The sequence below is a fragment of the Piliocolobus tephrosceles genome, chromosome 6, assembly GCF_002776525.5.
Source record: "Piliocolobus tephrosceles isolate RC106 chromosome 6, ASM277652v3, whole genome shotgun sequence".
Lineage (NCBI taxonomy): Eukaryota > Metazoa > Chordata > Mammalia > Primates > Cercopithecidae > Piliocolobus > Piliocolobus tephrosceles.
Window position 1 is genome coordinate 157770524 of NC_045439.1, and position 21652 is coordinate 157792175.

Sequence of the window (21652 nt, forward strand, 5' to 3'; positions counted from 1 at the left end):
ATCTGTGATTCAAGGGAGGAGGTCACATTATCAACATTAACATTAAGGAGTTTGTAAGAAGTGGATTCTAACCCTCATGGATGACTTTGTGGGGTCCAAGACTTCAGTGGAAGAATTAACTGCAGATGTGGTGGAAGAGAACTGGAATTAGAAGTGGAGTCTGAAGATGTGACTAAATTGCTGCAATCTCATGATCAGAGTTGGGGAGTTGCTTTTTATGGATGAGCAAAGAAAGTGGTTTCTTGAGATGGAATCTGCTCCTGGTAAAGATGCTATGAACATTGCTGAAATGACAACAAAGGATTTAGAGATTACAACATTTATTTGATAAAGCAGCAGCAGGGTTTCAGAGGACTGACTTCCATTTTGAAAGAAGTTCCACTGTGGGTAAAATGCTATCAAACAGCATCACACATGCTACAGAGAAATCTTTCATGAGAGGAAGATTCAATCAAATGCATCCAACTTCATGATTGTCTTACTTTAAGAAATTGTCACAGCCACTCCAACCTTCAGCCACCACCACCTTGCTCAGTTAGCAGCCATCAACATCGAGGCAAGACCTTCCACCAGCAAAAGGATTATGACTCACTGAAGGCTCAGATGAGTGTTAGCATTTTTTGGCAATAAATTATTTTTTTAAATTAAGGTATGCACATTTTTTAGATATAATGCTAGTGAACATTTAGTAGACTACAGAATAATGTACACATAACTTTTTTTTTTTTTTTTTTTGAGACAGGGTCTTGCTCTGTTATCCAGACTGGAGTACACTGGCACGATTTCCACTCACTGCAATCTCTGCCTCCTGGACTCAAGCAATGCTCCCACCTCAGCCTCCTCTGTAGCTGGGACTACAGGCATGCACCACCAAACCTGGCTGATTTTTGTAGTTTTATTTATTTTTTTTTTGAGACAAGGTCTCACCATGCTGCCCAGGCTGGTCTGGAACTTTGGGCTCAAGCTATCCATCCTCCTTGGCTCTCAAAGTGCTGGGACTACAGGTGTGAGCCACTGGGCCTGGCCAACATAATTTCTACATGCACTAGAAAACCAAAAAATTCATGTGACCTGCCTTATTGCTATATTTATTGCAGTGGTCTGGAACTGAATCTGCAATACCTCTGAGGTCTGCCATCACCACAAGATACCACACATGTCTACCACTCTCAAAAGATTCCTCAGCTGCTTTGTAATCCCTGCTGCTCACTGCTGCCCTCAGCCCTATCTGAGGTAATCACTGACCTGCATTCCGTCGCTATAGATCAGTATGCATTTCCTAGACTTTACATAAGTGGAATTGTACAATATGTCGTTTTTTTATCTCACTTATTTCACTTCACGTAATTATCTTGAGAGTCATCTCTGTTGTTGCACATATCAATAATTCACTCCTTTGGGTTGAGAGCCAAGCAGCATTCTGGTGTATGTATCTACCACCATTTGTTTACCTGTTTACCTGTGATGGGCATTTAGGTTGTTTCCAGTTTTTAGCTCTTACTAAGAATGCTAAAAACATTGGTGTACAAGCTTTGCTATGGGCAAATGTTTTCAGTTCTCTTAAACAGGAGTAAAATTTGCTGGATTGTACATAGGTAGGTACATGTCTAATTTTGAAGAAGTTGCCGAATTGTTTTCTAAAGTAGCTGCACCACTTTCCATTCAAAACCAGCAGTGTACAAGTTTACCAGTTTTTCCACATCCTTGCTGAGATCAGGTATGCTCAGTATTGTTGGTTTTTGTCGTTCTCATAGGTGTGTTGTGCTGTCTCATTCTGGCTTTAAGTTGCATCTCCCTAAGGATTAATGATGCTGAGTGTCTTTTCACCTGCTCATTTGCTATCCATGTATCTTCTTTGGTGAAGTCTGTTCAAAACTTTTGCTTATTTTTAATTGGATAGTTTTTATAAAAATAATTGAGTCTTGAGAGTTCTTTACATATTCTAGAAACAAGTACTTTACCAGACATATGATTTGCAGTACTTTCTTCCAACTTGTAGTTTATCTTTTCATTCTCTTAACACTATCCTCAAAAAGCAGTTTTTTAATGAAGTCCAATTTATTAATTTTTTCTTTTATGGATTGTTTATGGGGTATGGTGTCTAGAAAATGTTTTCCTAACCCAAGGTTAAAAAGGCTTTCTCATGAATTAATGGCATTTGAGCGACCTGGTTGAGATTGGAGACTATTATGCTAAGTGAAGTAACTCACGAATGGAAAACCAAACATCGTATGTTCTGACTCATAAGTGGCAGCTAAGCTCTCAGGACACAAAGGCAAAAGAATGACACAATGGACTTTGAGGACTCAGGAACAAAAGACTACAAATAGGGTTCAGTGTATATTGCTCGGGTGATGGGTGCACCAAAATCTCACAAATCCCCACTAAAGAACTTACTCATGTAACTGAACACCACATGTTCCTCAATAACCTATGGAAATAAAAAAAATAAAATAAAATAAAAATATTTTCCCCTGTGTTTTTTCCTAGAAGACTTTTTTAGCTTTAGGTTTTATATTTAGCAATACCATCCATTTTAAGGTAATTTTTGCATATGAGTGAGACATAAACCAAAGTTCATTTCTTTTGCATATGAAAATCCAATTATTCCACCATTTGTTGAAAAGATTATTTTTTGCACTGAATTACTTTTGTATCCTTATTGAAGATCAGTTGTCCATATATGTGAACTGTTTCTTAACTTTCCAATTTGTTTCATTGATCTAATTCTCTACATTAAAAAAAAACTACTTTATTGTATGTATGAAGGTATATGACATGATGTTCTGATACACTTATACATAGTGAAATGGTTACTACAGTTAAGCACATTAACTTATTCATCATTTCATGGTTACCCCTTTGTGTATATGTGTGTGTATATGTGTGTGTGTTAAAAGCAAATTTTCCAGTGTACAATGCACTATTATTAGGATAGTCCTCATGTTGAACATTTGATCAATATCACAATTTTGATTACTGTACTCTTATGAGTTTTAGTATCAGGTATTGCTTTGGATCATGGGGGCAGTTTCCCCCATGCTGTTCTTGTGAATAATGAGTGAGTCTCATGAGATTTGATGGTTTTATAAGTGTCTGGCATCTCCCCTGCTTGCACTAACTCCGTCCTGCCACTCTGTGAAGAAGGTGCCTGCTTCTCCTTTGTCTTCCACCATGACTGTGAGTTTCCTGAGGCCTCCCCAGTAATGTGGAACTGTGAGTCAATTAAGCCTCTTTCCTTTATAAATTATCCAGTCTTGGGTATTTCTTCACAGCAATGTGAGAGTTGACTAATACACCTTCTAACTTTATTCCAATTTTTCAAAGTTTGTGTTGTTTATGTTCTGTCCTTGGATTTATGTGTGAATTTTAAAGTCACCTTGCTAATTTCTACATAAAAAGCTGGCTTGGATTTTTATTGAGATTGTACTGAATTTAAGGTGATCTGGGAGAACCAACATCTTAACAATATTGAGTCTTTTGACCCATGGATATGGTACATTTAAACCTTTATTTAGGTTTTTCATCTCTTTAAGTAATGTTTTGAAGTTTCAGTTGTAAATTTATTCATATTTCGTATTTTTGATGCTATTGAATAAAGTACTTTAAAAATGTATTTTAAAAAATAATGCAGTTATTCATTGCAATTGTAAAAATGCAATTGTCTTCTTTATATTGATTTTGTATCTTACGACATTGCTAACTTCACTTACTAGTTCCAAAAAATGCTTTTAAATTCCATTGGATATTCTACGTATGTCATCATGTCACCTGTGAATAAAGATAGTTTGCTGCTTCTTTTCCAATCTGGATGCTTTTTAATTATAATTTATTGTTTGACTGCACTGGCTAGAATATCCAGGAAAATGCTGGACAGAAGTGGTGAAAGGGGGCATCCTTATCTCCCTCTTGATCTTTGGGGAAAAGCTTTCTTTCATCAGTAGGTGTCAGGTTAGCTGTAGGCTTTTTTTTGTAAATCCTTTATATAAGATTGAGGAAGTTTTCCTCTATTTCTAGTTTTCTGAGTGTTTTCTAAAACTCAGGAATGAATGTGTATTTTACCAAAGGCTCTTTCTGCGTTTATTGTGATGATCATATACCTTCTATTTCTCAGTTTGTTAATATGGAAAATTATGTTGATTGATTTTTGAATGTTAAATTAGTTTTGCATTCTTGGGATAAAACCCACTTGGTCATGATGTAGTATCTTTTTTATATGCTGCCAAATTTGATTTGCTAAAATTGTTTTCAGTGTTTTCACATTTTTCTTCATGAGGAATATTTATCTGCAGTCTTTCTTGGTTTTGTATTAGGGTAATGCTGGTGCAAAGAATGAATGAGTTGGTAAGTATAACCCCTTTTCAATTTCCTGGAAGAGCTGGTATAATTTTTTCTTTATATGTGTGGCAGAATTTACCAATGAAGCTATAGATGCTTGCAGTTCTCTTTGTGAGAAAGTTTTAAACTACAACTTGGATTTCTTTAATAAATATAGAGCTATCCAAATCATTTATTTATTTTTTCTTGCATAGGCTTTGGCATTTTGTACGTTTCAAATAGTTTGTGAATTTCATTTAAGTTGCTGCATTTATTGGCATACAATTGTTTATAATATTCCTTTATAATCCTTTTAATATCTTGAGAATCTGTACTGAGATCATCTCTTTCATTCTTGATATTGTTAATTTGTATCTTCTTTTTCCTCTGATTATCTGGCTACGGGTTTATCAACTTTTGGTTTCACTGAATTTCTCTGCTATTTTTCTGTTTACTGTTTCATTGTTTTTTGTTCTGGTCTTTATTATTTCATTTATTCTGTCTGGGTTTAATTTGCTCTTTTTTCCTAGTTTTCAAGATAAAAAGTAAGGTAATTGATTTGAGGCCTTGCTTCTTTTCTAATCAGAGGTGTTTAACTTATAAATTTTCTCATAGGTACTGTTTCCTTGAATAATTTTTTCCTGTTTTTCATGCTTCTCCTTCAAGGATTCCAAATACACTAATTTCAGGCTGCTTACATTTTTCCACAGCTCACGGATGCTTTAATTTTTAATTATTTTATTTTTTTTAGAGATGAGGGTCTCATTACGTAGCCCAGGCTAGCCTCAGACTCCTGGGCTCCAGCAATCATCCTGCTCCAACCTCCCAAGTAGCTGGGATTACAGGCATGCACCACTACAGCTGGCTTTCACTGATGCCTTTAATATTTCTTTACTTCTATTTTCTTTCTGTGTTTCATTTTGGATATTTTCCATTGCTACGTCTTCACGTTCACTAATCTTTCTCTTTTTTGTAATAAGCAATCTGCTGTTAATTCCATTGAGTTACTTTTTCATCTCAGATGTAGTCTTCATCTCAGGAAGTTCAACTCGGGCTTTAAAAAGTATGTTCCATATCTTTACTTAAACATTCGAACACCATGTCAGTATGTAGCTTATTCTATTCTACAGAGTACAGTTATAATGACTTTTAGTGCCCTTGTCTGATAATTTCAACATCTCTAGCAGTTCTGGTTTGATTTTGATTGAATAGTTTCTCCTCATTATGGGTCCTATGTTCCTGCTACTTTGCATTCCTGATAACTTCTGATTGGGTGCCTGACAGCAAGACTTTTACATTATTTAGTGCTGGACAAGTTTATATTTCTATAAATATTATTGAGCTTTGTTGTAGAATGAAGTTACATTTCTTGGAAATACTCTTGAGAGAGGAGGTAAAAAGAGACCAGCTAGGCAGATGGTTAGGGCAGAGAGCCCTTGGCAGAACTTCCCTTCTACCAAAAAGCAGCCCAGGAAATCACTTCTTTTCCAACAAAGAGCAGCCTCGAAGATCGGGCTGCAAACATAGATAAGGAAGCTGGAATTTGCATGGGGGGATGCTTGCAGCTGTACAGACAGAAAGGGGTACCTGGGGCCAGGTGTGTCCACCATGGGGGCTATACCTCCCCTTTTTAAACACACACACAGTAGGAAAGCAACGTGTAGCAGCTCAGGCAAAAGAACTGCCTGCATAATAAAAGGTTGGGGTGGAGGATGCCAGAGATTCATGCTCTATGCAGATGGCACACCTGGTCCTAACTGGTTTTTCACACCCTGTGTAGATAAGATACCACCTCCCCACTAGCTTAAAAAAACCTTTGCATTTCACTGCTGAATGGCAATGCTTTTTGGGACCGCTCTCTGCTGCAGAGAGCTGTTATCTTTCTTTCACCTAATACATTTCTGCTTCTGCTGTAACCTCACCCTTGGTGTGGCCATGTCCTTGACTTCCTTGGCTGTGAGACCAAGAACTTTGGGTCGGGCAATGAGGCCATTTCACTTTGATCCTTTTGGATCTTGCTTCTTGCTTAAATTTTAAGGTTCATTAGGTATGATCAGAGTGACTTACCTACTTTTATTTTTTTAGAGTCAGGGTCTTAGTGTTGCCTAGGCTGGAGTGCAGTGGTGCGCTCATAGCTCACCATAACCTCGAACTCTCAGCCTCAAGTGATCTCCTCAGCTCAGCCTCCTGAATAGCTAGGACAACAGGCATATGCCACCATGCCCAGCTAATTTTTAGAAGATTTTTGTGGAGACAGAGGTCTCACTATGTTGTTCAGGCTGGTCTTGAACTCTTGTCCTCAAGTGATCCTCTTCGCTTGGCCTCCCAAAGTGTTGGGATTACAGGTATGAGCCACTGTGTCTAACCCTAGAAACGTTTTTATTACAGGGCTAATTACTCCCAATTACTGAGGCAAGATCCTTCTAGGTATTATATTCAGTGCTTGTATGGCCTGGCTGGCGAGCACAGGCACTTTCCATGGCTCTGTATCAGCCCCAGGCACTGTTTCCTCTAATCCTCTTAGGTGGTTCTCTCCCCAGCTCCACATAGCTTCCTCACACAAAGGCACTGACTGACACTTGGCTGAGTGGCAGAGGCAAACCCTCTGTGAATCACTGCAGTTCTCTCTGCGTAGCTGTCTCCTCGCTCAGCCTCTGACCTGTGGACTCCAGCCTCCTGGACTCCTGGGACTCTAAGCTCTGTCTCCTTCCATTGTGGAGTCGGGCAAGCTTCCTCTGGGCTCCTCCTCCCTGTACCACATATTAGAAACTTTCTCAAGGCAGTGAGCTGGGCAATTATAGGACTAACCTTGTTTGTTTCCAGTCTCTTGGGGACTACTGTCCTTCACTATCTAATGTTCAGTGTCTTGTTTATCATATTTATCATTTTCTTCTTTAGGCAGGAGGGTACACCCACATTCTGATACTTCATCTTGGCTGGAAGCGGAGGTTTCCTGGTGCTGTCTGTTTTAAAACTTTTTATTATGGAAACATTCGTACATCACTTATAATAAACCTGTTTGCATCCACTGTTCAGGTTTAATAAAAAGCATCTCATGGATAATACTGTTTCATCTCCTCTCCCACCCATTCGCCTGTCCCCAGAAAACCCCTGCATGATATTACTTCATCCATCCACGTCAGTATGTATCTTATTTTTCTTAGCACTATCACAATAAAAATATCATATCTAAAAGTAGTTATTCTTTAATATCATCAAATATCCAGTAAATGTTAAGTCCTCACATTTCCCAGATTGTCTTATAATTTTTCTTTTTTAGTTTGTTGGAATCAGCATTCAAATAATGTGCATACATTATCACTGTTTGACAGATCTCAAGCCTTTTTTAATCTACAGCACAGGTTGGCAAACTACTGCCCATAGGCTGGCTGGCTGCCTGTTTTAGAAATAAAAGTTTTGTTAGAACACAGCTGCCTATAGATTGCTTTAGGCAGGAAGGACCCTGAAGGCAGGGCCTACTCTTCTTTCTTCCTGGATCTCCCACACGCAGCCCAGAGGCCCTCAATGCCTGCTTGGAGATTGAAGACATGAAGGTTTGGCTTAAGTGGGAGTTCTTAATATGTAGCAGCCTCCTCTTTCCTGCCTAATCAAAGAAAATAGTTTAAATTGATTTCAGTTTGCACAGCTAATTTTTTTATCTTAAAAAGTGTTTAACAACATGACTGTGAATCTGAGCTGCACTATCAGAGGGCTTCTGGTTGCTTTTTTGCTCCTTCCCTCTTCAGCTTGATTCAGTTTCGCCCACATTACTGAGTGCCCACTCAGGACAGCTAACTCACAGGGCTGGGGCGCTCAGCCATGAGAAAGGGAATGGCATGGAACTCCTGGGCCTCAAGGAACCCTGCACTGGTGGGCACGTAAGTGAAGCCAAGTGGAAGGACACAAAGTGGTGGGGGACGTGGGGGAATGGGGAGGCTTTGTCCGTGCACAGACACCAAGAAAGATGCTGGGACGAATGTGGCTGGCTTTCCAGAGAGAAGTGTTTCTTTCTCTCTTTCTTTTTTTCTTTTGAGACAGAGTCTCACTTGTTGTCCCAGCTGTAGTACAATGGCACGATCTCAGCTCACTGCAACCTCTGCCTCAGCCTCTTGAGTAGCTGGGTTTACAGGTGTGCACCACCATGCCCGGCAACTTTGTACTTTTGGTAGAGACGGGGTTTCACTGTGTTGGTCAGGATGGTTTTGAACTCCTGATCTCGTGATCTGCCTGCCTCGGCCTCCCAAAGTGCTGGGATTACAGGTGTGAGCCACCGCGCCTGGCCAAAGTGTTTAATTTCAAGCAGCCACAGTGGCACAGACTTTTGAGTAAAACCAGCAAAATAGGCCAGTGATGGTACCTAGGGGTTACAAGCTTCCCCGGTAGGAAGGAAATGAGGGAAATCAGATCTACTTAATTGATCAACATGACACAAGGTAACTCACCGCAAATGGTCTTAACTGGTCTGTTTAAGAGTATTTAAATACTCTTATCTCTAAAGGAAGAATGTGTCTTCCTGAATGGGGCCAGGCTAGAGGACGTATCTTAGAATTCTGATTGGAGATTTTTTTTTTTTTTCTGTTTTTGCCATTTTTCCCCCAAATATGTCTGGTCTAACGGCAGAGCTCTCCCTAGTGAGAACAGGACAGTTGGAAGGGCAGCCAACGGTTTCCTTTCAGTATTTCTAGACCCACTGACAAGACAGTCCCAGCCCCGGCCAAGGGCCCTCACATCTTGTGGTCAAGCATTAACTCCTGCTTAGGATTCATGGTCCCTAGACCGCCTTTTTGTTCCCATTCAAGGGTGTGGGATTTGTCCACGGCAGTCCTCTAATTGCACACACTTGGAAATGTCAGAGCTGTGAATTCTGCTAAATCAGTGGCATGTGCTCAAGACTGGGCAAATCCAGCCTGACTAGCCTGTGATGAATTATAAAATAAGGCACAACCAAGCACATGCTGCAGCAGAAGTCCACAAAGTTCCACAGGAGGGCAAGGAATGATCAGTGAATCCTTACTCTTCATAGAAACTTCTTCCTCCAGACATCCACGTGGCTTGCTTTCTCACCTCCTCAAATCATTGCTCAGATCCCATTTTTTTTTAAGTGAAGCCTTAAGCCTTCCCTGACAACCCTAATTTAAAACTGTACACACTCATACCCGCTTCCTTCCCCCTGACTTAGTTATCTTCACAGCATTAATGGCTAACATACTATATAACTTATTTCCACCTGTCTCCATGGGGGCGATTTCTGTCTGGCTGCTCATCACTGTACCCCAGCAGCTATTAATAGATCACTCTACTGAGGGACTCATACGTGCTGAGTGTTGGCAAACAGTGAACAAAACCTTGCATGGTCCTTGCTGTCTGGGACTTCGTGATCCATCTTGGAGGAAGAGCTGAATTTCAACAGGGAGGCAGTGTGTGCAGGGGGAGGGGCAGCAGGAGCAATGGGTGAAGACAGAAGCACAGAGGTGGGTGTCAAGTCAGGGAAAGGGATGGTGAAGAGATGCCTCAGGTAATGAGGGAAGGGATGGAATAGGACTAGATGCTAAAGGGCTGGAGTACCAGGTGAAGTTTATTTTGCAGGTAATTAATGGGGGCGGGGTATGAACAATTTGAGGAAACGGAGTTACCTGATTTGAATTTGTTTTGGAGAACCACTTCAGGGACATGCAAGAGGCTGATATGAAGATGAGATGGAGCAGAGACCCCTCTTAGGGGCCTGCTGGGCACCTGCCCCCAAGCATGAAAATAAAAGGAAATCTTGAGTTCCTTCAAAGGCATTTCCAGGCACCTAGCCAGCACTGGCAAGTCAATGAGCAACTGAAGCAAGAAGGGAAGAATAACTTAAAACAATAGCCAGGGAAGTTAAAGTCACAGAATAAACCCAAGTTCCCTATAGAGAATAAAGGTAACATTTTAACACAAGTCCTTGAGTTGATTTTCAGAAACCAGGACCCTCACCAAATGAAAAGTGCTATCTGCTGGCATGCAGACCTCAGACAGGGGAAACTGAGGACTGAGCTTGGACCATCATTCTTTGTTCTAAAATTCTTCCTGACGGGCCTGGAGGAGGTCATGCCCACAGACCAGAGCTAACATTCTTTTCTGCTGATCACAAATTTGCAGACAAAGCTTCATCTCCTTAACCCATTGTAAATCAGAAAATCTTCGAATCCACCTATGACCTGTGCCCTTCGCCCCACATCTGGTTCAAGATGGCCTGTCTTTCTAGGTCAAACCAATGTACAGCCTCCATATTGATTTATGTCTTTGCCTGTAACTTCTGCCCCCGACTTTATTTTATTATTATTATTATTACTTTTTTTTTTTTTTTTGTGAGATGGAGTCTCACTCTGTTGCCAGGCTGGAGTGCAATGGCACAATCTGGGCTCACTGCAACCTCCGCCTCCTGGGTTTAAGCGATTTTCGTGCCTCAGCCTCCTGAGTAGCTGGGATTACAGGCGCCCACCACCACACCCAGCTAATTTTTGTATTTGTAGTAGAGACGGGGTTTCATCAGGTTAGCCGGGCTGGTCTCGAACTCCTGACCTTAGGTGATCTGCCCGCCTAGGCCTCCCAAAGTGCTGGGATTACAGGCATGAGCCACCGCGCCCAGACTCTTCCTGCCTGTGAAAACGCTTACCTATATGGCACTGGGGGATTCAGGGCTTCACCACGAGCTGCCCAATTCTCCTGGCTTGCTGCCCTGCAATAAATGTCTCACTTTCTCTTACTGCAAGCTTGACGTCAGTTTCTGGCTTTGCTGCGCCAGAGGGCCAGACCCAAGTTTGATCTGGTAACACAGGAAGCAGGCGAACAGGCAAGGCCACCCTCTTCTGTCTGGAGGCAGGTCGGTGTTCACTTGCCTCAGTTTACCAAGGTTGTGATCAGCCTCTGCTCCTCCTCTCTCTTACTGGCCTCCCTCTGCTGTGCTGTGCTTCCCATCGTTGCGGTGTTTTTTAACTTTTCATTTTGAAATAAACAAAAATACAAGAAGTTACAAATGAAAACTATGTACCTTCCACTCAGCTTCTGCCACCATGAGGATTTATTTCCCTTTAGACATCTCCCCTCTAAATTCCCACATTACTGACATCCTCCCAATACAGATCATTCTGAGGACTTACAACAAAAATATTTCATTCTTCGAAATACTGACTTTAGAGAAATGTTCACCCAAATAACTTTGACACCTTAATCCATCATACACAATGGAACCACAGTCCTCTTACCTGTGAAGGCCGAGGGCAGGACCCAGCAGTGGGTGAGGTGAGTGAGCACTCAGCACTGCCACCCTCTGTCCCACTGGGGTGCAGCCGGGACCCCTGGACAGCGTGCAGGCAGCAGCGACTGGGCTCAGGAAGGTAGATCACAGTTGGAAGAGCCGATGCAGACAGGAGACCGCGGTTGGAAGTGCCACAGAGCTGGAGGTGAGCGAGACACTTCCCCACCTCGTCTCCCCAGTGTGGACTCAATGCACCTCCTAATCCAGAGTGGGCACTAATTCCAGGAACAGCCCACCACCAACTCAGGTACAGAAGCAGGAAAGGGGTCTCTACTGTTCTGAGAAAGTCTGGAAATCTCTAATTTATCCTCTTTTTTTTTTCTAAAAGTTTTTCTTCTCTGTGCCCCAGATCTCAAGAAATTTTGTGGCCCTGGTGAGAAATGGCAGATAATTAAAGTCATCAGGCCAGGCAAACTTCCTTTCCAACCAGAAGGTCTGCGGTCCCCAGAAGGTGGGGAAAACCTTCACGCTTTTTCTCTTTGGCTTCTGGCTGCTTAGCTCTGACGTGTTTCAGTCAAGTGCACCAGAGAGTAGGGGAAATCAAGCCTCAACCACCCAAGCTGGCTGGAGGGCTGAAAAGGGAGAGCCCAGGGACCCAGACGCTACTGAGCAGCTTACCGTGAGGAAGGGCTTGGGGAGAGCAACCCCTGACAGTTGCTCATGAACTCTTGGGCTTACCCTGGAGCTCTACATGTATGGATCTGACCCTATACAAATGACACAGACTTTGAGTGCTGAAATACGGAATAGACTACCACCGGAGTCCCAGGCTGGCCACTAGGTGGCACCTGTGTGAGATGGATCCACATCTCAAAGACTTGCATAGCAACCACAATCCACACAAGTCTTGCGGGAACTAGAAATTTGTGGTCTGAACCCATTTGGAGTGATTATCTTCTAAAACAAAGTTAATAACATTCACTAAGATTTTAACAATAACCAGAATCTCAAAACGTAGTATTTAAAATGTCTAGGATACAATTCAGCGTACTGAAAGCATACTCAGCATACAGAAAGCCAACAGCTACTCTGAGATGAAACAGATACTGGAATTATTTGACAAAGATTTTCAAGCAGTTGTTAAAAATATTGTACAAGTAAAGAAGGGTACTCTTAAAAAATACAGAAAGTTTTGCAAATAGAAGATATGAAGAAGAACTCAGTGGAAATCTTAGAAATGAAAAAATTCAACACTAAAATAGAAAACCCACCGGATGGGCTCACTAACAGAAGATGATGGAGGAAGTAGCTAGTAAATTTATAAATAAAATTAATAGAAATGATTGAATCTGAACAGACAAAATTTGAAAAACTTGAACAGAACCACAGAGACGTTAGGTAACAACAAAAGGTCTGAGCGTCCTATCACCTGAGTCCCAGAAGCAAAGAAAAAAACGGCAGAACATAGAAACATGGAAAGAAATAGCTGAAAGTCTGGTTTACCACTGGAAGACAATCAGTTTAATCTAGTATAGCAACAGTTTAAAGCAAAAAACCCATTTGATCTTCATTTTAAAAATTCAATATCTATTTATTAGAAAACTCTCAGCCAACTTGGAATAGAAAGAAATTTTCTTCACCTGACAAAGACCATCTACTAAAAGCTATAGCCAACATTCTACTTCATGGTGAAATACTGCTTTTTCTCAGAGATTAAGAACGACACAGGGATCTTCTTTTTTAACACCGCTATTTAACCTTTTGAATAGTCCTTGTCAGTGAAACAAGACAAGAAAACCAGAAAGGCCTAGAGACTGGAAAGGAAGAAATAAAACTGTCTTCACTCAGAGACAATATGATCACCTATGTAGAAAATCCCAAGGAGAACACACACACACACACATACACACACACACAGCCTTCCTATAACAAACTGAGTTTAGCTTTAGCAAGATTGCAGGATACAACATCAGCACACAAAAATCAATTATATTTTTGTATATTACCAATGAACAAGTAGAAACTGAAATAAAAAATACCATGTACAATAGCTTACAACCCCACTCCCCGATATACATATAACAAAACATGTACAGGATCTATATGCCAAAAGCCATAAAATGTGGATGAAAGAACTTAACGGAGGCCCAAGTACATGGAAATTACGGCATTCCTTCATGAACTGAAAGACACAACACAGGATTGAGTTGTAGATTTACTAAAATTGTAGTCAAAATCTCAGCAAAACAGTCTATAGATAGAGTAGATGGAGGTAAGTGGATCCTAAAGTTCACATGGAAAGGCAAAAAAAAAAAAAAAAAAAAAATAGCTGAAACACTTTTGAAAAAGAAGAACAAATTTAGAAAAATCACAATACCCTCAGCTGGCTTTCTGTGAAATCTGTAAAGGCAATGAGGATATTTTCGATAAATGATGTTGAAACAATTGGATATTCGTATGCATAAAACTGAATCTGGACCTAAATCTCACATATTATACAAAAAGCAACTCAAATGGATCGTAGATCTAAATGTAAAACATGAAAGTATAAAACTTTTAAAAGACCAACTATGAGAAAATCTTCATGATCTGGAGTTATGTAAAATTTCTCAGATATGTCATGCAATGCAAGATCTATACCAGAAAAACGTCAGTTGGACTGCATCAGAATTTAAAACTGTGCTCTGTAAAAGGCCCTGTTAAGAGACTGAAAAGTCAAGCACAGACTGGGAGAAGATATTTGCAAATCACATATCTGAACAAAGGATTTATACTCAGAATATGTAAAGAACTCTTAAAACTCAAGTAAACAACTCAATTTAGACATAGGCAAAAAGCTTGAACGGACATTTCATGAAAGAGAATAAAAAGATGGATGATAAATCGTATGAAAAATTTCAATGTCATTAGTTATTAGGAAAATGAAATTTAAAACCATGAAGAAATACCATTACGCAGCTATCAAATGGTTAAAACGAAAAAACAAAAAAGGAAGAAATACCAAGTGTTGACAAGGATGTGGGGCAGCTGGAGCTCTCAGACATTGCTGGTGGGAATGCAAAATGGTGCAGCACTCTGGAAAACAGGTTGGCAGTTTCTTACAAGGTTGATATGTATTTAGCCTAGAAAAATTAAAACTAGGCCGGGCACGGTGGTTCACACCTACAATCCCAGCACTTTGGGAGGCTGAGACAGGCGGATCACGAGGTTAGGAATTCAAGACCAGCCTGGCCAATATGGTGAAACCCTGGCTCTACTAAAAATACAAACATTAGCCGGGCATGGTGGTCCACGGCTGTAATCCCAGCTACTCAGGAGGCTGAGGCAGGAGAATTGCTTGAATTGGGACCTGGGAGGCGGAGGTTGCAATGAGCTGAGACGGCGCCATTGCACTCCAGCCTGGGCTACAGAGCGAGACTGCATGTCACAAAAAAAAAAAAAAAAAAAAAGAAAGAAAGAAAGAAAAATTAAAACCATATTCACAAAATCCTGTTCTTAAATGTTTCTAGAAGCTCTAGTCATAACTGCCAAAAATGGATAACAACTGAAATGCCCCTGGACAGATGAGTGGATAAATATATTGTGGTGTACCTACAGAATGGAATATTACTCAGCAACAAAAAGGAACTGGCTACTGACACATGACTTGATGAGTCTCAAAATAATCCCACTGCATGAAAAGGAGCCAGTTTCAAAGATTAGGCTCTGTAGGACATTTATCTGACATTCTTGCAAAGAGACAAAACGAGTGATAGAAAAGAGAGCACAGGTTGCCAATGGTTGGGGTAGGGGAGGGTCTGATTATAAAAGATATCAGGACAGAGAATCTGGAGGTGATGAAGTGCTTCTGTGTCCTGAAAGTGGTAATAATAACACAAATCCACACATGTGTTAAAGTTCATGGAACTAGACACAAAAAACTTAATTTTTCTGTATCTTAACGTGAAGAACATAAGTAAAAAAAATAAAGAAAAGAGATGGCATCTCTTGCTTCCTATTTAAGACTGTCTAGACATTAATACTGATTTTAGTACTAATTACAATAATGGCCACCACAAGCATGTTCTTATGAAAATACTTTTTTGAGCATCTGTTACATGCTGCTTCTTTACCACACATTTTATATCACAACTTCTAATATTCACAGTCACCTCGTAAGGTGGGTTAAGTTCAACGTAGAAAAAATCTGAGGGTAAAGGAAGTAAAATAATTTGTCCTATATCTCATAGTTGATAAGTGGCTGAATCTAAACTGGAACTCAGATTTCACTGCCGGCCCTATTCCAAGCCTGCTTCTCCACTCTGCTGCCCACTTAACAAAAATAATGGAAACTGACAGGGAGACATTATATCATATAAATAGCAGGAAGGGGGAATCATATTGTGATTTCCGTAGATTACAAAAACTCTAAGCATATTTTATTCTAAACTTGGAGTTGGTTTGAAATTCTAAGAGGTTGCGGAAAATTTAAAAACTATGTTTTTGCCATTGCCATTTTCTGATAATCCTCCAGTAGGTGGTTCTTAATTTTCAATAGGATGGAATAATTCTCTCCACTTCTGCAAATGTGCAGTAATTCTTATTTTCCCTAAGTGACTTAAAGAATCATTGTGACTTACAATTCTTGACCAAGTATTTACTAACTCCAGAAATTGCAGTTTATACATTTGAAGTAAAGAGTAAACATTACAAAGTTCTGTCTTCTCACACAGCTGACTGTCCTGAAAAGTTGTGACTGGTCCTTCCTACCTTCACATACCACTGCCACTATCAAAAAAAAAAAAAAAAAAAAAAAAGGTAAATCCATTTTAGTGACACAGAAACTAAGCTTTCATTTTAGTTCACTATGGTTGTAGCTGAATAAGTATCTGAAAACATCACACATATGGAGGGTGCACATTTCTCACACAGCAAATGATATCTATGTGAAAAGCTGGAGGATGAAGGCTGTCTTCTTGTTTGTGAATTACTCTCAGTGACTTTACTGGCTAGTAGCTGCTTTTTCCACCAAAAATCCTGGCCTAGAGTATTTTCGTCTCAGCTAACACAGAGATATGAAACTAAGGCCTCCCATAAAAGTATTTTCTTGAATGTTTTGTATTTCTGCTCCATTGAATATATTTTCTTAAATATAATAATCATTGATAAATTTTGACTCAACATCAGTAAGATGTGACACAAAGCAAAGCCCAATTAGTGCTTCACGGCAACTTTACTGTCAAGAGTTGGGTGATCCATTTCATGAGCCAAATAAAAATAACAAAAATAATTTTATCACCAACACTTTCACTTTTGAGAGTCCAAATACTGTCCAAGTACCACTGTTATCAGGTATTGGAAATCTTCTTATTTGGAAGGTGGTTATGCCCAGAATGGTGGTGTGGGGGGACAAGGAGGTGGGCTTACCTTCCAGCAGGTCTCTGGCCAGACCAGGTTCTGCCCCTGTGGACCGAACAAAGTCTGACAGGACTGCGTCCATATCAAGAGTCATAGGATCATGTAGGAGTGCTGCCCAGCACTCAGCCGAGGTGGGGTTTGGAAGCACACTAGAAACCATCCATCTGCAGGAAAGAAGAGAAAACGCATTTTACCACGTGACGGAAATGGAGCTGCAAGTGACAACTACCTGCAGAGACCTGAGGGAGAGAACAGGAGCCATTTCCACCTGCTGTCATATTTTTCTGAACTGGTTTGGTCCAACTGCCTGATTCTTCACGCAAGACATTATATTATAGAATTTGAACTAAAATGGCATCCCTCTGTACATGCCATGTGAGAGAAGGGGTATTATGAGCCGAATGTTTGTGTTTCCTCCTACAATTCATATGTTGATATCTCATCTCCAAGGTGATGGAGACAGAGCCACCTATGAAGCAGGAAATGGGCCCTCACTAGACACCAAATCCGCTGGTTCCCCGATCTTAGACTCCCCAGCCTTTAGCATTGCGTGGAATACGTTTCTATTGTTCATAAGCCTCCCAAGCTATTGTATTTTGACACAGCAGCCTAGATAGACTAAGGCAAGGGGTCATCACTATTTCCAGTGCTCCTGACCTTACATTTTATTAATTCCAATAACCGATGGGGAAAAAAGACTAGATTATTTTAAAATTTCAAACACCTAAGTATACCTAGAAAAATTCAATTGGAGTTGCTAGATTTCTAATCCTCTTCCGAACTGTATAGACTTGTAATACTTGTCACAATGTGAGGAATGTTACCCACTCTATTCCAATTATGCCTTTACCAGTGTGCCATCCCTTACTTGGCTATTAGGAAAGACTCCAGGTTAATCCACAGTTGACTGAAATACTACACTTGCTGAAGATGGCTACTAAACTATCTGCCATCTCTCTAAGAGCTGCCATCAATCCAACAACATTCTGAAGAATGTCAGATTTCCCAGGCAGTATGATCCCAGCCAGAGAAAGAGAATGGATGGGCAGCAGCTTGACCCAGGCTGACTGTAGCAGCCGATTGCTGGGGAAAAGCAACGGTCACATTGCAAGTGAGAGAGACTTACACTAGTCAGACGTGCTGGGGTCCCCAGTGGGTGCTCAGTCTTTGCCGATGGAGTGCAAATGCATCCTTGTGTTGGTGTAGATACAAGGTCTGCAAGTTATGGACCATGGGCCACCTGTGGTATGCCACCCGTTTTTGTAAATGAAGTTTTATGGGAATACAGCCATACCCACTCATTTGCATATTGCCTGTGGCTGCTTTTGCACTCAGCTGAGTTGAGGAGTTAAAACAGAGACCCTAAGGCCCACAAAACTGAAAAGATTTACTTCCTGGAACTTGACGGAAAAAGTTTGCAGACTCCATTACAGGCAATGGAGAATTTGATGCTAGTAAGCATGTAATTAATTTTACAGATTGTGGGGGTGAGTTTGAATCCCATGCTATTGATGACTGTCCTCTGTTCTTTCTTTCACAGTAACCCACTGGGATGGGTGCTGCTTGGTGGGGTAGGTCCTGTGTCAGTGGCCCATGCTTTAGAGACAGGCACATAGCCTGATGTGACCCTGGCCCTGCCCTTGTCCAGCTGTGACATGGGCTTCAGCTCTCTGAGCACTCCTGTTTTTCTGTAGGAATGCAAGAAATGAGCTCACTTAACGTGCAAGACCCTGAGGACTGAGGGTCTCAGGCAGGGAGGTCCGTACCCTCAGGGACATTCATTGTGACCACCCCATCTTGCACACAGCTCCTATAACTTTTAGTTGATGCAGCTAGAAAATAAGAAATTTATTTGACCTGATGTATATGGTACCAATTAGGAAATCGATTTCTTCCTTCTCTCCATGCACCGGGGCTTCGGCCGGGAGAGTCTCTTCTTTTGTCACTGCCACCTGGGGGACAGATCAGAGAACAAGAGCATGTGATCTCTTTACCCTCAGAATGAGGCCGAAGCCTTGGCTTTTTGTCACAGGAGGCTGGATCTTGGCCTTGGCCAATTGCCTGAGGCATGTACTCTGTCTTCCTGGGCCCTACAGGTCCCCGCTGGCCAGCTGACCACCATGTCCCATGCCTGGGCCTGGCCAGGGGCCGTCTCAGCTTCCCTCATTTTAGCAAGCACTTCTATTTCAGTGAGGATCACTTGCACAGCACAGGGCTTTTTTTTCTTTTTCTTTTTCTTTTTTGAGACGGAGTCTTGCTCTGTTGCAGGGGCTGGAGTGCGGTGGCGCAATCTCAGCTCACTGCAAGCTCCGCCTCCCGGGTTCATGCCATTCTCCTGCCTCAGCCTCCCGAGTAGCTGGGACTACAGGCGCCTGTCACCACGCCCGGATAGTTTTTAGTATCTTTAGTAGAGACGGGGTTTCACCATGTTAGCCAGGTTGGTCTCGATCCCCTGACCTTGTGATCCACCCGCCTCGGCCTCCCAAAGTGCTGGGATTACAGACATGAGCCACCGCGCCCAGCCTACAGAGCTGTTTTAAACTTTATTAGCACATACCACACCAATACATTCAATCTCAGTTATGTGGTGAAATATACATAATATGAATTACCATTTTAACCATTTTTAAGAGTAAGATTCAGTGGCATTAAGTACCTTTACACTGTTGAGCAACCATCACCTCCATCCAACTCCAGAACTTTCTCATCTTCCCAAACTGAAACTCTGTACACATAAAATACTAACTCTGCATTCCTCTCTCCCCACAGGCCCCGGCCACCACCATTCTACTTTCTGTCTCTGTGAATCTGACTACTCTGGGTACCTCATGTGAATGGGATCATATAGGATTTGTCCTTTGTGGCTCGTTTATTCTTCTTAGCATACTGTCCTCAAGGTTGCTGCATGCTGTCAGCATGTGTCAGAATCTTCTTCCTTTTTAAGGTAGACTAATATTCCACTGTATGTATAGATCACATTTTCCATATCAGTTGATTCATCTACGGACACTTGGGTGGCCCCACCTTTCGGCGGCAGTGAATGGTGTAATCTCAGCCCATTTATACTTAAGCCAGGTTGCTGTACTGTGAACTTCATGAGCTTTCACCAGCATGGCAGTTAGAATTATGTCCACATCTCCTCCTCTGTATCATGTCCTTAATGCAAACATAGATTAAAGTGTGGACTTAAAATGAATGTTTTGTGTGGTAAGAAGCTACCGTGTTTATCTTGCTTCCAGATTTATTTCTTCTTCTTCTTCTTCTTTTTTTTTGAGATGGAGTCTCACTCTTTTGCCCAGGCTGGAGTGCAGTGGCACAATCTCGGCTCACTGCAAGCTCTGCCTTCCAGGTTCATGCCATTCTCCAGTCTCAGCCTCCTGAGTAGCTGGGACTACAGGCATGCACCATCACGCCCGGCTAATTTTTTTTTTGTTTGTTTGTTTGTATCTTTCGTAGAGACAGGGTTTCACCATGTTGGCCAGAATGGTCTTGATCTCCTGACCTCGTGATCTGCCAGCCTCGGCCTCCCAGGGTGCTGGGATTACAGGTGGGAACCACCGTACCTGGCCTTCCAGATGTATTCGTTAAACCTCACACTGCCACCATCACCACATCCTCACATTCATGTCCCATGATGATATGGGAGGGGCTGGGCTGCTGGGGACACTGGCCCCCAGTTACCTGGGCCATCCTCCCAAGCATGCACGGTACCTCTCAGTCTACCCTGTGTGACCTCTAAAGCACTCACTCAGCCGCTTCGAACAGCCTGAGGCTCTGGGTGGCCGTGCCCTGGCCCTGCGTTCCTGCTCTCCTCCATGCATCCCAGCCCTTAGACAGAACGTCTCTGAAGGTCTCCTCAGCCACCCTGGGGAAAGTAATGTGTCCCGTCAATGCCTGGTGACTTTGCCTTAGGAGGGGCAGTGCCATGTGGGGAAGAGGGTTGGCCCTGGAATCAGTCCCTGGGGCCAAAATGGTTCCACCACTTTGTGTGACCTTAGGCATGTTATATCACCTCTACGTGCCTCAGTTTCCTCAATACAATTAGAATAATAATAGTATCTCACAGTTATTATGAAATTTTAAGGAATTCATGCACAAAATGTACTGGCCCATAGTACATGCTCAACAAACATTAATTATGAGCTACTGAATGAACTCTCAGCAGGGACCCTGAGACCACCCTTGCCTTCCCAAGTCTCCACTAAGCAAGAAAACTGCTGCCACCAGCTTGCTGAAGGCAGGAATAAGGGGCCTACCTCTAGTGTCTTGGCTTGGAATCACAGAGGGTTAAACTGGTGGGGGCTCCTGCCTTCAATTCCGTCTTCCTTCCTGTATCCGAGGTTGCAGTGTTCATTTCTCACTTAAGCAACCTTCATGGAGCTGCTAATCTGTTCCGGCCATGACTGCAGGGACTGTGTGGGAACTATGAGCCCCCTGAGCCTCCCCAGGAGCTCCCCAGTAAGCAGAAAGAGACAGACACACACACACACGGGTCTCAAAGACCAACTGCTGGATTTGGAAGACACTTAGTGGAGGAACTGGTCCAACCAGAGAGAGCAAAATTGCAAGACAGAGGTGTAGCAGGATAAAGACCCAAACTGCCTCAGGATCCATTTTTCATTAACTTCTGTTTTGGCCAGGTATGGTGGCTTACACCTGTAATCCCAGCACTTTGGGAGGCTGAGGCTGGTGGATCACTTGAGGTCTGGA

At 41.9% G+C, this 21652-nt stretch overlaps 1 protein-coding gene across 2 annotated transcripts in view; it reads right to left on the bottom strand.

Annotated features, from left to right (window-relative positions):
* OTUD7A (OTU deubiquitinase 7A) overlaps window positions 1-21652 on the bottom strand; it is a 370674-nt gene that overhangs the window by 143185 nt on the left and 205837 nt on the right. Inside the window, exons 1-2 of one of the 2 annotated variants that reach the window (XM_023195665.1) lie at window positions 18800-18839; window positions 16952-17106 (exon numbers count right to left, since the gene is read on the bottom strand). In XM_023195665.1, the coding sequence (XP_023051433.1) occupies window positions 16952-17102 (151 nt within the window). In that variant the 5' untranslated portion in view covers window positions 17103-17106; window positions 18800-18839. Of the gene's footprint in view, window positions 1-16951; window positions 17107-18799; window positions 18895-21652 lie in introns of those variants that run through there. The other variant, XM_023195666.2, reaches the window with a different exon arrangement.